This window comes from Scomber japonicus, chromosome 12, assembly GCF_027409825.1.
Source record: "Scomber japonicus isolate fScoJap1 chromosome 12, fScoJap1.pri, whole genome shotgun sequence".
Lineage (NCBI taxonomy): Eukaryota > Metazoa > Chordata > Actinopteri > Scombriformes > Scombridae > Scomber > Scomber japonicus.
Window position 1 is genome coordinate 16,576,616 of NC_070589.1, and position 15,082 is coordinate 16,591,697.

Below are 15,082 nucleotides of genomic sequence, written 5' to 3' on the forward strand. Positions count from 1 at the left end.
GGCACACCATTGAACCATGCAACCTCCTAATAGGGGCTCAGTGTCTCAGATGAGGAGAGCGGCCTATAGTCATGTGCTGTGCCTCTGTCAAAGGCATAGGTTTAACTACTACCCTCCCTATTAGCAGGGGCTCAGAGGGCCAAGCCAGCCATGACTACATGGTAATGGGCCTCTCTCAAACATCATAAAGAGGGATCAGTTCAGCACCACGGATTTCTGTCAAGGAACCATGGTAGGAATTATTTTCAAAATCACATTATACGTGGAGGATTCTAAACGTACAGTACCGGTCAAAAGTTTGGACACAGTTTCCCATTCAAGCCGTGTCCAATCGTTTGACTGGTAATGTAGCTCTACTTGGAAAAAAAGGGAAAATATAACCTGTTCACAGACATTCACACAGGCTCAAACATAGAAACACATGCTTCATGCGTCACTTAGAGCACTATATAGATATCTGAATTGATGAGAGGCTCAGTTACATTTAAGCCCACACTTTTACTTTCGCCTGCAGCTGATACCTCACATTCTGGGTTCAGGGACAGGATCCAACTTTTACAGTATGAGAACAGGCATTGAATTAAATTAAAAAATGGCACCCTGAGAGAACCTTAAAAACTGTCTAAGATGATGAAACTCTCTGACACCCTGGCTCCAATACATAGAGGGAAAGAACAAGGACCATGCAACCTCCCTAAAAAAACAAATGGGAAGACTCTGTAGGTTCTAAACTGAAAAGACATAATGAGTAGTGTCTTGAATAACCTCCATGGACATGTTTGCCTAACATCTCATCTGATTTTTGAACCCCACAGAGCGCAAATCTCTTTAATTCATCTAGCTGTTTGGATTTCAGTCTAGTGGGTATCATCATAGTGTCTTGAATGCAACCTACCCGGCGGACTTGCCCATAGAAGGCAGAGGATAGTGATGTTTACATTTCTGTGGGAATAGCTCTCCAAACAGAACAGCTAAGTGGAGGAGGATTGTTTGTAGATATACTTGGCATTCTGTGGTCTGAGGGATTGCTGGTACATAATCTAGGTCAAGCAGGCTGTGCCAGTAAGATCAGAGAAATATCGAGCATCAGGCATTAGTTGAAAAAGATAGCACCAGTCATGAGATTTATGGACTTTTTACTCATGCATTGTTCACCCAACCACTCACCCCCCCACCCCCACCCCCACCCCACACACGCGCACACAACTAATCAAAGTTGAAAGGAGTTGTACGATGTGTAAAGTAAGAAAAATACCCTTCTCATCTGGTGCAGCGGTGAATGTAGGTTAAGTGTTAAGAAAACATGCTGCCATGCCTGCACAGTAGTTTTCACCTCAAGTATTTTTACTGCTACCACCTGACCACCATATATATTTATCTTTGTGGTCATTTAACATTTTAATAAATTCTCTTGAAGCAGAGTGTCTATTACCTCTTAAATTAAATCATACAACTTCACAAAGGGACATAAAATGGCTATTTTTCAAAAGCAAACATTGATAAATATGACTTAATTCAGGCCAAACGTGAATGATAGCCTAAGAGAGGGCAGTATATAATCTTTGTGTGTCTGTATCTGGATGTGTGCGTGTGCGTGTATCTCCTGGAGAGCACAGGCTGTGAATGAACTCCTAAATCACACTATTGATCAGTCCTTCCTCCCAGACACACGGTGGGATCTAGGGCAGTTAAATGGCCTCTTCAGTGATTCACACTAAATCCCTTCAACTCCCTCCTCACCTATATTATTCCCTCCTCTCCTCCTCATCGCCCACCCCACCCTCCCACCCCTACCTTTGACTTCTCATAGCCAACAACAACAACCCATCTAACTACCGCTACCTTACTGTTTTCAAGGTACTCACTTGTTTTTTTTAAATTTCACAACAGCCCATTAAAGCCATGGCAAACTGAACAAGCAAAGACACCATTGAAACATCAAGAAAACTGCAGATTTTCTTACTTTTGCCTGAAACTTAATCATCAGGTTTTATTGTGCTAAACTAAATGTAGAATATCCGAAATCTATATGAAAAGGGCTGTGCATTGAGACATGGTTGGAATATAATTAAGTGGGCCTCTAAACTGAGATGTACCACATGTGGTTGACACTACATGCGCTCATTTTAGTGAGACAGCAAAATGGAAAATAAATATGAAGGGGTGCTGATTCATTATCATCTGCTAAGTAAACATACATTATGACTCATCCCATACCTTTTTAACAGCTGTGCCGAGTATAACAGCAATGACAAAAATGGCTCACCTTGAAAGAGTTAAGAGGGATTTAGAGGAGACTGTGAGCACTGACTTTTAACTGTGCCACATTTGACTTTTATGCATATCACAAAGAACTTTCTAAATCAGTAGCTGTCCAAAGCATTTTTTAGATAACTGATCCCAATGGAATACTGAATTGCAATCAAAATGTTCTATGAACAAATTTCAACTTCACATCCTAGTCATCCGTGGACCTGAGCATCCCTTGTTTGTCCTTTGTAGGACCTTGTTTTAAGTAAGGGTTGAGCATAGTTTGTCTGTTAAGTCTAAACAGTGTCACAGTTAAATCTATCATTCTGTTGATTGTGCTGTTCCTTTAATGGATTAGTCATTCCTCTGCTTTAAAAGTGAAATGAAGGAAATTATTTCTTTATTTCAGAAGTACTAATAATATACCCACTGAATAAAATAGTGATTATGCATATGGTTATATGTTTTACTGTTTTTTTTTAATTTCCATATTCACATTTGCAAGAATTACAATATATTGGTATGAGTGACATGATGAAATGCATGACCGGTGTTGCATTGGAAATATACATGGCACTCTGTTACGCCACCTCTCTCGTTCTTGCATCATGCGAGGACACAGGGCACAAAAATACCCAATGAATGGGCAATAGGATTTCAAGGTTCCTGAATATGGCAACATGTTTTATTCCTTTATGCAACCGTTTTTGTGAACACACAAAAATTGAGCCCTACATTATAGGACAGTTGCTGCTTTTACGTTTTGAAGTACATTATTAACGTCAATCCTTTCTGGTTACTTCTGTCTCTAGGAACTAAGAACAGTGCAATTACCTGGCTAAAAAGGGCCACATAGGGCTGGACATAGGTCTGGCAGATTACTGGCAGACACCTCATTACTGTAGCAGACTTCAACAATAGGTCTGGGTATTGCTCCTTCTACATCTATCTGTCAAGTGTGCTATTATCCCGTCAAATGGGGACAGTCAGCACCATTAGGCCACCCTGATAATCAGACCTATTTACTCCCTCATTTTCCTCTCCTTCACTGTCACAGCCTCGCGGTTTGGTAAAAAAAAAAGAAAAAAACCTCAAAATGTTCCCTTTCTTCTTCTCAACCTGTCCTCCCTCCCACTCCTCTCCTGACTCATTCTGAGATAAAGACAAGTTCAGTTGGTCATTACATTCCTCCGAGAGTTGTCGTAATCAAATACGGTATGCCCTCCACCAACTGGGCCAAATTTAATTTCAAAATGTACTCCTATACAAAAGGGATCTGGATAAAGCAATTACTGTTTCATTGCTCTCTGAGATAAATGTGAAGCGGGTTCATTCTACGATTAAAGTGGAAATGTGCATTAGTAATTCTGAATTCATTTGACCCCAGGTATTTAATCATTGGATCAGAATACACATGACGCGAGCACTCAACTGTACAAGACAGAAAACATGACAATGTGATACAGAAAATAGTGAGGCACGGTCAGATGGTTCCACAGGCGCAAACTGACAAACTTAGGAACTCTTTTCTTTTGGGAAGCCCCTCCAGTATGAACTCAATAGACAATATCTCATCTTTCACTAAACTGTAACTCCACTTCATGTCTGTTATTAGGTCCCACAAGCTCATACTGTGGTTTTCAAGGTCCGTTACACCCACAGAAACACGGAAAAATGAAGAAAAGCCTCATTTAAATTTTTCACTTGGTCAATACATGTCCCTTGATAGGTGCTTCTGACTACAAGTCAAAGACCTACAAGAGCATGAAAAACGCTGTAGCAAAAACCGGAGAAAGACAATATCCTCGACCTGTCATTTCCACTGGATGGGCTCAGATCCCATCACAGGCACAGTTAGAAGAAGAGCACACACATGCCACACACAGAGAAACATACAGAGAGACAGAACGAAGGAAAGACAGAGAAAAGAAGAAAGGAACAGGATGAAGGTCATTTTTACTGGCTGGGCTCAGATCCATCACAGGCAAAGTCCGAGAATGCACACAGAACCACACAAATGTTGACAGACAAGGAGAGAGAGAACAGGGAAAGAGCAGAAGTAAAAAATATGTGAGTACAGCCTGTATCTATCTTGGGTTGGTCTCCTCCAGGCTGACGTTAAAATATTGAACAGTGCAGAGATGAACCTGGGTGACTGTTATACAACGCTAAAGGTGAAAATTGTAGTTCAATATGTTCATCAGCTAAGAACCAAAGAAGTAATGGTTTTGAGGCTCACTCCCAATGTCAAATGCTCAATATAACTAATAATAACTATAACTAATAATAACTATATCAGAGTGATACAATTAAGTATGATGAACCCTATTGTTGTTTTTGTTCATTTAGAGAGCAGGAGTGTGTCAAGTGTATCAATCTGAAAATTTACAGACAGGTTTCAAGTCGGGTGTAGTCTTCTGTGAAGGGAGAAGTAGAGACTTGCTTTGCGGCATTGCTCTCAAAACAGAGTCTCATTAAACAAAGACCAAAGAAAAACAACAAAGAGACATGTCAGTCTGTGAAGCAAACAGCCTGCAACCTCCAGATGTGAACCTCAAAAAAAAAAAAAAACAGAAAAAAAAAGAAAAGAATAAGTTTCATGAATGACTCATATGTTGTTTGTAGAGGTATGATTACCTTTATGAATGTTAAAAAGCAAGAATTTCTGGAATTTGCAGAGAGATATGCAAACTGGGGCTATTTCTGTCACTGGATTTGATGTGTAAATAAACTACAAAGGAAAGAGAGTGAATTGCAATGAAATGCGCTTGTCCTGCCACAAAATTTAACATACTGTGTCTTGGGTCTGTTTTTGAACTCCTCCATCGTGTTTTCAAAAGGCAAAGGCATTACTTTGATTCAGGGAAGGAAGGCCCAAACAGAGAGCATGTATGTACAGCTTTCACTAAACCAGCTGCCCTTGCGCTTCAAGCCGTAAAGTAATTATTCACGGTGGAGCAATGTGAAATCTTAGTGGCCCTGCAGAGACTCTGGTATGCATATTGTGCAAAATGATCCTCTTTGAGTTGAAATGTTTCACACTCATGCAATGACAGCAGTGTTTGTCATTTCACAAATAAAACTAGTTAAAGAAGGTTGTACAGAAATGTATATGATGATGCTGTTAGTTGTCATCATTATGTGCCACAGTCATATCATAATTATCATCATCAAATCTTGCCATAGCAGTCACTTACCAGCCTGGTTGGTTGTGATGTCTATGGAGACATGCTGTGCGGGGTACGGGCTCTTATTGCTGACTCCGTTGACAGCCTGTATCTCAAAGCTGTAGAGGGTGTGAGCCCACAGGTTGCTGATGAACACCCTGGTGTCAGTCAGACCCAGCTGTCGAGGGATGAAATCCACGTTGTCGTCACAGTGGGAGCAGGAGCGGCGGTCAGCCCGGCACTTCTTGCACACTATGTTGTAAACAACATCATCACGACCTCCTGTCTCCCTGGGAGAGTGCCACTCCAGGATCACGGATGTTTCATTCACAATGGAGATCACATTCCTTGGGCTAGATGGGACACCTGTAGACACACAGGACAAAATGTTAATCTGTGTAGCTAGAGTCATATAACGAAGAAGAAAACAATTGCATACATCAGCCTGCTGTTGGGTCAGTTTTGTCAATGTAAAACTTGCAATAAATAGAAGAGTTGTTGGCCAAACGCAACTTGTCTTTTCTCCTTTATCTTCATCTTCAGTACAATTGGAATGCTAATTTATTCAGTTCACACCCAGAGAGATCATACAGCGAAACGTTTGTGTCTATCAAACATTGGTTATTTAGCAAAATGCAGTGTTGCATGGAGTATTCTTATCCAAGTGGCTCTGGAGATTCACGCTCCCGTTCACTCCCTCATAGCCCGCAGCTGGAGCAGAACCTCAAAGATGATATTCAGAAAGGAATCAAGAAATAATAAAAGTGTTGTTTTGCTTGAGTGGCCGCTTAATATTAGGGTGCAGAGAAAGTGACTTGTTCAGCCTTCTGCAATTGGAGTATAATTCTTTAGTAGCTTAAATGGCAGTGTAGAATTTTGCTTAGCTGAGATTCGGCCCCTCCGGCTCCTCAGAGGCAGCGCTTTCTTCTCAGATAGCAGACACTGCCAATAAAGCAGGAGCTGGCCAAAGCCCTTAGTCAGTGCTGCTTAGGTTGAGTGAGACTGCCCTGCAGAGCTGATCTGGTACCAATTTATCCTCCATAAAGCCTGACCTTTATCATTAAGGGAGAAGATAAACTGACCTATTTCTGGACTCATGACTAGAGTGAAACTGAAAATTCACTCAGTTCTGAGACTGTTTCAAAAATTACTCACTTCTCTTACATACTGTACCTCCTTCACTATTCTCCTTTCTTTTAAAACTGCCAGCAGGAGGAATACATACAAATTGTCAGCATATTATGATATAGCACTTGAGTTTCTCATTTCTGTGGATACTGTATAGGGCAGATAGTTACTTCAGTCAACACAGACACAATTAATCATTGTTACTGCAAAGCCATGTGGGATAGCCCTGGGGAGCTGGGACAAAGTGGCAAAACACACAAGGGTGAGGGAACGGCACTGTTACTGCTGTGACCTCGGCTCGGTGCCTCCGCAACAGAGAGGTCAGTAACAGGAAGGGTGTGACCTCCATGGTGTGATTATTATGGTCTGGCTGAGATGACAGATACATGGTCAAATGACACATAATTTGGTCCTTGGATGCTACCCAATATATTGTATGTGGAAGGAAAATACACCAAAAAAGTGTGTGTTGGAGCAGACCATATGAGGGAATGTACATCATTGTTCCCCTTGGGACTGCACAATAGGCACTTCATATGTTATTCACACCACTTGTATCCTCTGTATCATCCATCACATACATGCACGTGGCCCTAAACTTGCATTGCATCGCTGGGATAAGCAATGTACACCTGCTCATGTGGAAAATGCATGTGGCATCAACACACATGCCTGCATAATCTGTTTCCATGTAGTCATGTCTGCACTGTCTGTGTCAATGTATTCATACAACACTGGGGAAAAAAGTTGAGGTGTGAACACAGTGTCTCACTTCTTCATCCCAATTGCAACCAAGCTCCACATATGCAGAGACGGCACGAGAAATCAGATGTGACTGCCACTTAACCAGTGATTTGCAGACTATTACTGCAGCCTTTGGCTGTTTTAATTTGCCATAGGATTTAATTTGTTGAGAACGTTACTTACAGGCTCTCAGCTGGTCTTCATTTAGCCATGCCAGTCAGAATTGGTTGTGCTTACATTCATGTTGCTCTCACTTAAGTTATACTGCAGGAGCCTAACATCATATCAGAGCAGCCCCTGCACCCTTCATGACATGTATTTGTATCACAACACATTAAGGGCCCTATTTAATGGTGCAGTTACAACAACCATTGCAGAGTGCCAGGTCATTTGCACAAGGACAATGGGGATGTATCAAAGCACGCTTGTTATTTTTGTTTAGTAAAGGGAATTGCATTATGCACAAAATGGTTTGGTGAAGGGAATGACAACAGGAGGGATGGAGGGATGAATCATTTCATCTCAGGCAGCCACATTATACGTGTCATACCTTTTAAACAACCAGGGTAATTAAAGTGGCATATAGTTATACAGGCTAATCAAATAGATAGGACAGTTGAGACTGGCTTCTCCAAGTAGGAAATCAATATCGTTATCGGTGGCAAAGCGTGACTACTAGAGCTGGGTCTTCAGCTTAGCCAAACACCCCACCCATCTTTCAGATTATTATTTTGTACTCAATTAGATTTGCCTACATTTACTTGCAATAACCATGCAATTGCTACATGAGTATCTAGACAGCTTGGTATTTTAATGCCACATTTCTTGAGTCAACCCTATTATTTATATAAAATTTAAAAAATCACAATCTTGATCATAACTATGCTGTATCACATCATATTATATTATTAAATCAGACATGACATCTATTCTCAGTGCAAGACTTGAAAAAAGCATCCACCCTTTGGGTCTTAAGGTGCATGTAACATCCAAGTGCACCAAATCATCATACTTCAATATGCTTTACAGGGCATGAAAATATCAAAATGGACAAGAGCATTTTAAGGACAGGAAGGCACCAATAGATAGCAGTATTACTTACGCTATTCTTCCCAGCAGAAGAACATCAAAATTGGGCTCAAAGTTTGGTTTAAAGTACGTGTAGGTAGCAAATGAGAAAATGCTTTGCTACGTGTGTCATGATGTAGGTCGAAGGGGTGGGAAGTTTGGGCATTCAACAAATACTGTACATACACTACCGGTCAAAAGTTTTAGAACACCCCAATTGTTCCATTTTTTAATTGAAAATATGTTCAATATGTTTTTTCCTAAGGTAGTTCTGGCATAGCTTGGACTTATGTTTTGGGTCATTATCTTACAATAGGATGAACCCCTGACCAACTACGTGCATACCAGAGGATACTGCATGGTGCTGCAGAATGCTGTGGTAGCTGACCCTGGATCCAGAAAAACAGCCCCGGACCATCATGCTTCCTCCTCCATATTTGACAGTTAATGTCACATACTGATATTTTGATTCATCAGTCCATAACACCTTCTTCCAGTCTTCAGTACATTGGTGGTGTTTCACGGCCCAGGCAAGCCTCTTCTTCTTATTCTGACATCTTAGCAATGGCTTTCTTGCTGCAACTCGACCTGTCAAATCTGCAACTCCAAGTCTTCTCTTCACAGTTGAAACTGAGACTTGCTTACTACGACCACTATTAAGCTGAGCTTGAAGCTGTTGTCCTGTCCCCCCAGTTTCTGAGTGCTTTTTGATGGTGAAGGAAACTGTACTCACTGACACCTTGACTTTCTACACAATTTCTCTGTAGGAAAGACCTACATTTTTAAGTGTTTTTATATAATTTTCAGTTTTGGGTAACCTTACCTTTTTTTTTTTAACCTCTGGCAGTTCACCACTTACCTTTGTACCATTTCAAGCTATTCATTGGACTTGAACTGCTTGAATTTCAATAGAACACTGGAAGAATTGGGGTGTTCGGGTGACCGGTAGTGTATTTCAATTCTGCAAAGTTGGGATGTACATTATCCCCAGAGTTATGATCATTTGTACCATGTCTCTCACCATGTCTTCCACACTTGTACATGTATATGATTAAGCACTCAAAAATGACTGACTGGTGGCCACTGCTATAGGTGGGCTCACAGGCTGGTGGTGAGAGGGCTTTAACAGGTGGCTGTAAAAGGACCACAGCCCTGTTTCCTCACTTGTCTGCTAATATCAAGAGTGCCCCTTTGCCGAAAATAAACACTTCTGCACATTGTTTACTCATCCACCCTTTGAGTGGTTTGAGACCGGCATTTCTCTTCTTTCAAAGTGTTTGTTTTTATGATGTGAAACAGGCCTTGAGGGACTGACAGAAGGTCCCTGTGTGGAGATACTGATCACAGCCAAAGGAGCTGGGAGAGAGAAAGAAGGGCTGTGTGGGTTGGTGAGACATGAAATAAAACATGTTATAAGGACTAATGTTGCCTGGCTGAGAGACTGAGGGATTCATGGATAAACTGTATGTGTTTGTGTGTATGTGTGTATGTGTGTATGTGTGCATGTGGGTGCAATGCGGCCTGGATCCATGATGCACCAGCATAGAACCGTCTGAGAAGACACAATACAAATATGCTGCAGTTTTTCTATAACTGTCTTAAGGATAATCTAAACACCCACGTTACTCTCTACGGGAACTACGTTGAATTACCGTGACACTGCATTCATAAAATCCTAAATGTCACACTTCTTCAACATGTGTGTATATATGTGCACACTCTAGTCTGTATAGCATTATGTCTTCCAAGCCAGTACAGGGATTAGAGTAGACCAGACAATTACCTTGATTTAGCTTCATTTACTATTGTATTACTGAGAGAGGAAACTGGCCAACTGACTGCTGCACTGTGGGAAGCACCCTCAACTGATTCCAGAACTGACAGCTGAGTTGAAGTGGGAAAAAAAATAAAAAATTGGAGAAAAGAAAAGAACAGAATATTTATGTACTTTGACAGCTCACTCCCATTTCTCTTTGAAAACCAACAAGGAGAGTGGAGAGGCAGTGGAGAGGTGAGCAAAGAAGAAAAAAAACAACAACAACTAAATGGGATAATGAGGAGAATGGAAAAACAGATAACGCTGTCCTTTCATTTAGGCATTTTGATGGTTTTGTCTGTGTTATGAGGCGTGGACAGTGTTTGATGAGGATCAAGAAAACTTTCAGAGTACTGGCCACAGATATGCGTACTGAGTGAGAGCCACAAGATCCAGGGCCAATATGGTGCAGATCAGGAATGTAAAAACCCATCAGAACTATCCTATTTTCCATTTCTTTCCCTATATTTATGTTGATTCAATTACATTCCAAAGATTTTCCTTATGTGGCTGACAGTGGTGGTTTCTTAGATGTAAACATGCATATGCAGCATGTTTTTTTGTTGTTATTTCACATAACATCATATTACGCCTGATTCTGACTCTCTTATATCCTGTCTGGCTGTGGGCTATGTGAATAAGCTCCCGAGACAGATTTAAAACATTTTTTTATTTATAAATTCAGACTAAACCATAACATGTTCACATCTTAGTTTGTCCAACTGTGTCAATGTATTTTTTCTCTTTTCTCTGCCATTCTCTACAATTGCTCATATACAGGGATGCTGCATCTCACTCGTTTCACCGCCTGACTCCCCTCAGCAACCACTCAGCTTGTCATTCTCCTCTGACTCACACATTGAAAGAAACCCACTGGCTCAGCATACTGGAACTGGCTGACCTCCCCCCACCATTCTCACACGTACACATTAATTTTTTTTTTTCACACGTACACATCCATGGGGAGGTAGATGTACGTCAGACTGGGGTCTGGAGACTAAAGAAGGGACTAGAAGGGGATGAGGTGCAATTCAAACCACTGCCCCAAAGCCCACTCTGCTGGGTAGCCAAGCTGAGAGGAGTGGGCCTCATGCTGCGAGACAGAACACTTGGTGTTCCTATCCTCAGGCGTAGGCTGGAGTCAGCAGAACACAGAAGATTGGGATAAAGGCGAGATGGGAGATGGAGGGGTAGTTTGAAGTGCAGCCCAGGCTTGGCATATCCCTGAGAGGAGGGAGAGGAGGTGATTGTCATGAAGCCCCCTGCTGACAGAGCCAGGCACTGGACAATCCATCAGCAAGCTAATCAGACTGATCTGGAGCACACAGTAACCCGCGCCTCTGACGCCGATGAGGAGTGCTAAAGCTAAGGCTTCTGCTGCTACAGATTGGCCTGATTTAAGACACTCTAGCAGTGCTCTTATCAGGACCCCACAGTATTAAAGACATTCTTACTCGGATGATCTCACTACCCCCCCTGCAGAGATCTACGGAAACCCTGAGCTTGAAGCTCAGCTGCTACTATGGCTCAACCTTCAGGGCAGCCTTTCAATATGCTGTTGCAAGAGAATTCTGTCAGCTCAATTTGAGGAGGACCTGAAATTGGTTTAAGATGTTAATGCTATAAAGGAGTGGTTGAAAACAAAATGATCAGAAGGACATTTTGAAATACATGCATGGGAAGTAAAATATAGTTTTCAAGAAATGGGATACAATTTACTTTATGTTGTAGTAGACTGTGTAATGGCTATTCAACTATAACTTATAAACAGTAAAATGTATTATCATTAAAAAAAAAGTATAACCTAAATTTTAGAAAGTATATATAGGTTTGAAATTGAACTGAGCATGAGAGGAAGACAGAGTGTAATGCAGAAGGAAAAACAAAAGGAATTGACGACCAAGAAGGAAGTGGCGTGACTAAAAACAGAAAAAAGTAACTGAAGACAGACTAGAGGGATCTGTTCAAGATGCTCCACTGGGGAGCTGTGGTGGAGATTGCTTCGGGAAAATGCAAGGCCTCGAGGTAGAGGCAGATGCTATACTTGACGGAGCGTTCACTAATTCTCCAGAGAGCTATGTCATTTACCACAGGAGGGTGGAGAAAACTCAAGGTGAAAGAGGGGTGTCATCCGTTGAGAACATCCAAAGCCAAAATGTGTGGATGGATGCACTTGGGAAGCATACAAATAGTCAAACAGACACCCTTTCTGAATTGACGTTCCTCCACAGTTTTAGGGAACTTGTTGGAAATGGAAACATGGCAAAAGAGTTGCATTCAAAGGCATTTTAACTGTGAAGGTTTAACTATGAAGATGCAGACCGATTAGGAAGCAAGTGTGGTCCTGAGTCTATTCCAGAGGCAAATTAGCCAGGTCTCTATGAGTGAATCAAAACTAAATGAATACATAACCACACCAATAATGCTTCCAGGTCTGCATTTTTGAGGAGAACAAACCACTAAGACATTCCCGAGAGGCAGGGAAGTAAAAGAGGTAAACAAACTTTTTGGGGTCGAACAGTTATCTCCTCCTGTGGAACTGTGTGTCAGCAGGGATGGCAGAATGCCTTAGCATATTGCTTTTACATCATATTAAGATAACTATGATGCTGTGAGAGGCCTTATTGGATCTCCAGCGGATAACAGCAGGACAGTGTCGAAGCTTTGCAGCACCTGCCTGAGTAATTAGGACTTCGGGGGATGATAGCAGACAGAAAGAAACAACAGCAGCAAGAAAGAGAGATGGAAAGAAGATAACTGTGGGGAAACAGAGAGGAAGTTCATTGGCACAGTGATGGAGTTGTCAATGATGGAAACCCTGCAATGTGATTATTATAACCAGACTGAGAGAACGACTAGGGCTTTAGAGATATACTCATTTAAATACTACTACATGTGCTGATTTGACGACAAACAGAAAGAGACAGAGGGAGTGGGATAGAAAAAAAATCAATCTCTACACTGACATTATGAAAATATAGTGATTTATATGCCTGACCATTCTTTCAATACATTACACTAGAATGGATAATGCATACATGGATATGCATATTGTCGGTGTGTGTCCTATAAGAATTCAAGTGTGTGATAGAATTAGAGTGTATATGTAACGTAATCTACGATATACTCACTTGTACAGGGTTCATCTGGCTGATCAGCATCACCACGGTAATAGCCGTTGCGGCACACACAGATGGTGGCGGCCTCAGCTGTGGAACGACTGTTAGGAGGACACTGTAGACACAGACCTGGACCCTGGGTTGACTTGAAGGTACCTGGTGGGCATGCTGTAAGAACAGAAACACAAAGTCAGAAAATGAATTAAAAATACATCCAGGAACCAACCACCATGCAGACATCTGGGTCTAATGTATCAGGTAGTAAGGTGAGCATGGACGAAAACAGACTGAGACAGATATCTGATTTTGTATTACTTTCTCAGTGTCTGAGTGTTCAAATTTCTCGCAACAACATCCACCCTGCTTTTGGTCTATTTCGCATCTCACACATTTCAAGCTTCCCTGAGGAATGTTTGACCATTAATAGCACTATGGAGCAATATTCTTCCATGTGATTCTACTTTTGTTTGCATTGTGCACATGAAGAGGCACAAAAATAAAATTTGAAAATGCATTCTTATACCTCAAGGATACATCCAATGCATTTTGGTGAGAAACACTATGAGAAAAATTTAAGTTTCCTTTAAATACCCACTAAGGGCCCGATTTACTAAGATCCCAAGTAAAGGGTAATAAATTGCGTGCACAGTGCATGCGTTTTGTGGGTGATCTACTGAGAACAACTGCGTAAATGAAAACAGGTGCAACAGGGTGGAAACAGCAGTATTTAAATGAGGGGTTTGCGTGTCTGAATGGAGATTTTAGACGAGCAGAAAGCTGCAAGCACACAATGAAATGTGATCAGGCTCTAGTGGAAGAGGTTAACAAATATATTGAATTATAACAAAAACAAATATTACCAGACAAACTGACATATGGGAGAGTATTTGTGACAAAGTCAATGCTGTTAGTAAAACCAAAAATATTCCACTCCAAAATTATTAACACAGGTGGAAAAAATCTGTCATCCTCCGTCTCCTCCTCTCCACAGTGACAGCAGTCATCAGTTTACAGTGTGCAGCCAGTTAATACCTGCTCTATAAACGTATTATTTATAGACGTAGTTTCCGTCAGTAAAATTATCTTCAGGTTTGGTAAATCACAATGTGTGTGCTTAATAACATATTTGCATTTTCTCCTCCCTGTATTTTGCACACTGGGGTTGAAACGCCCCACATTACATATTCATTATGGCAACCGTGCTAAATGGAGAGTGCGTATTATCTTACACAGTTGAAAGACGCAAACCTCAGTGCGCTGCGTTAGTAGATCAGCTTGCACATTTTTTTGATGTCAAATTTGCACACGTTTTTACACACGCAGACCTTTAGTAAATCAGGCCCTAAATGTACAATCATGCAGGCCCTTCAAATGTGCACAATAACTGGACTGAGTCTCTTTTGCTCTTAAAGCATTAATATATAAAGCTGGATACACATATTGTTGGATCATTATAAAGCATCTATGGCTGACAAGTAGGTAGTTTTTACACAGTGATGGTCACCATTTGCACTTGTCGGCCCTTATCAGTAAATGGCATTTCAGTGTGTTGGATTGACAGTTGAGGGATTTGGTTTCTTCTTTTTCTATCTTATTTTCGATCTCTTCGGTCTCTTTTCTTCTTCCACAAGCAAAACACCACAGACTGGCAACACCAAAGTAAAGCAAAGAAGTGTCAGCTACAATATACTGTATCAGACCATTTGTATTCTAATCATATAGTGCACATGTTAAATGAGATTTACAGAGGAATGTGGCAGTGGCATCACTTTGTTTGCTTTTCCATGTTG

General features: G+C 41.1%; 2 protein-coding genes across 2 annotated transcripts in view; one reads left to right on the forward strand and one right to left on the reverse strand.

Annotated features, from left to right (window-relative positions):
- The window catches only part of LOC128369061 (cystatin-B-like), a 302,893-nt gene that overhangs the window by 243,139 nt on the left and 44,672 nt on the right, over nt 1-15,082 (forward strand). The gene's annotated exons all lie outside the window — the stretch shown is intronic.
- Nucleotides 1-15,082, reverse strand: part of LOC128369051 (ephrin type-B receptor 1-B) — a 156,991-nt gene that overhangs the window by 46,618 nt on the left and 95,291 nt on the right. The window contains exons 4-5 of the mRNA XM_053330008.1: nt 13,305-13,460; nt 5,448-5,783 (exon numbers count right to left, since the gene is read on the reverse strand). Of these exons, the coding sequence (XP_053185983.1) occupies nt 5,448-5,783; nt 13,305-13,460 (492 nt within the window). The remainder of the gene's footprint in view (nt 1-5,447; nt 5,784-13,304; nt 13,461-15,082) is intronic.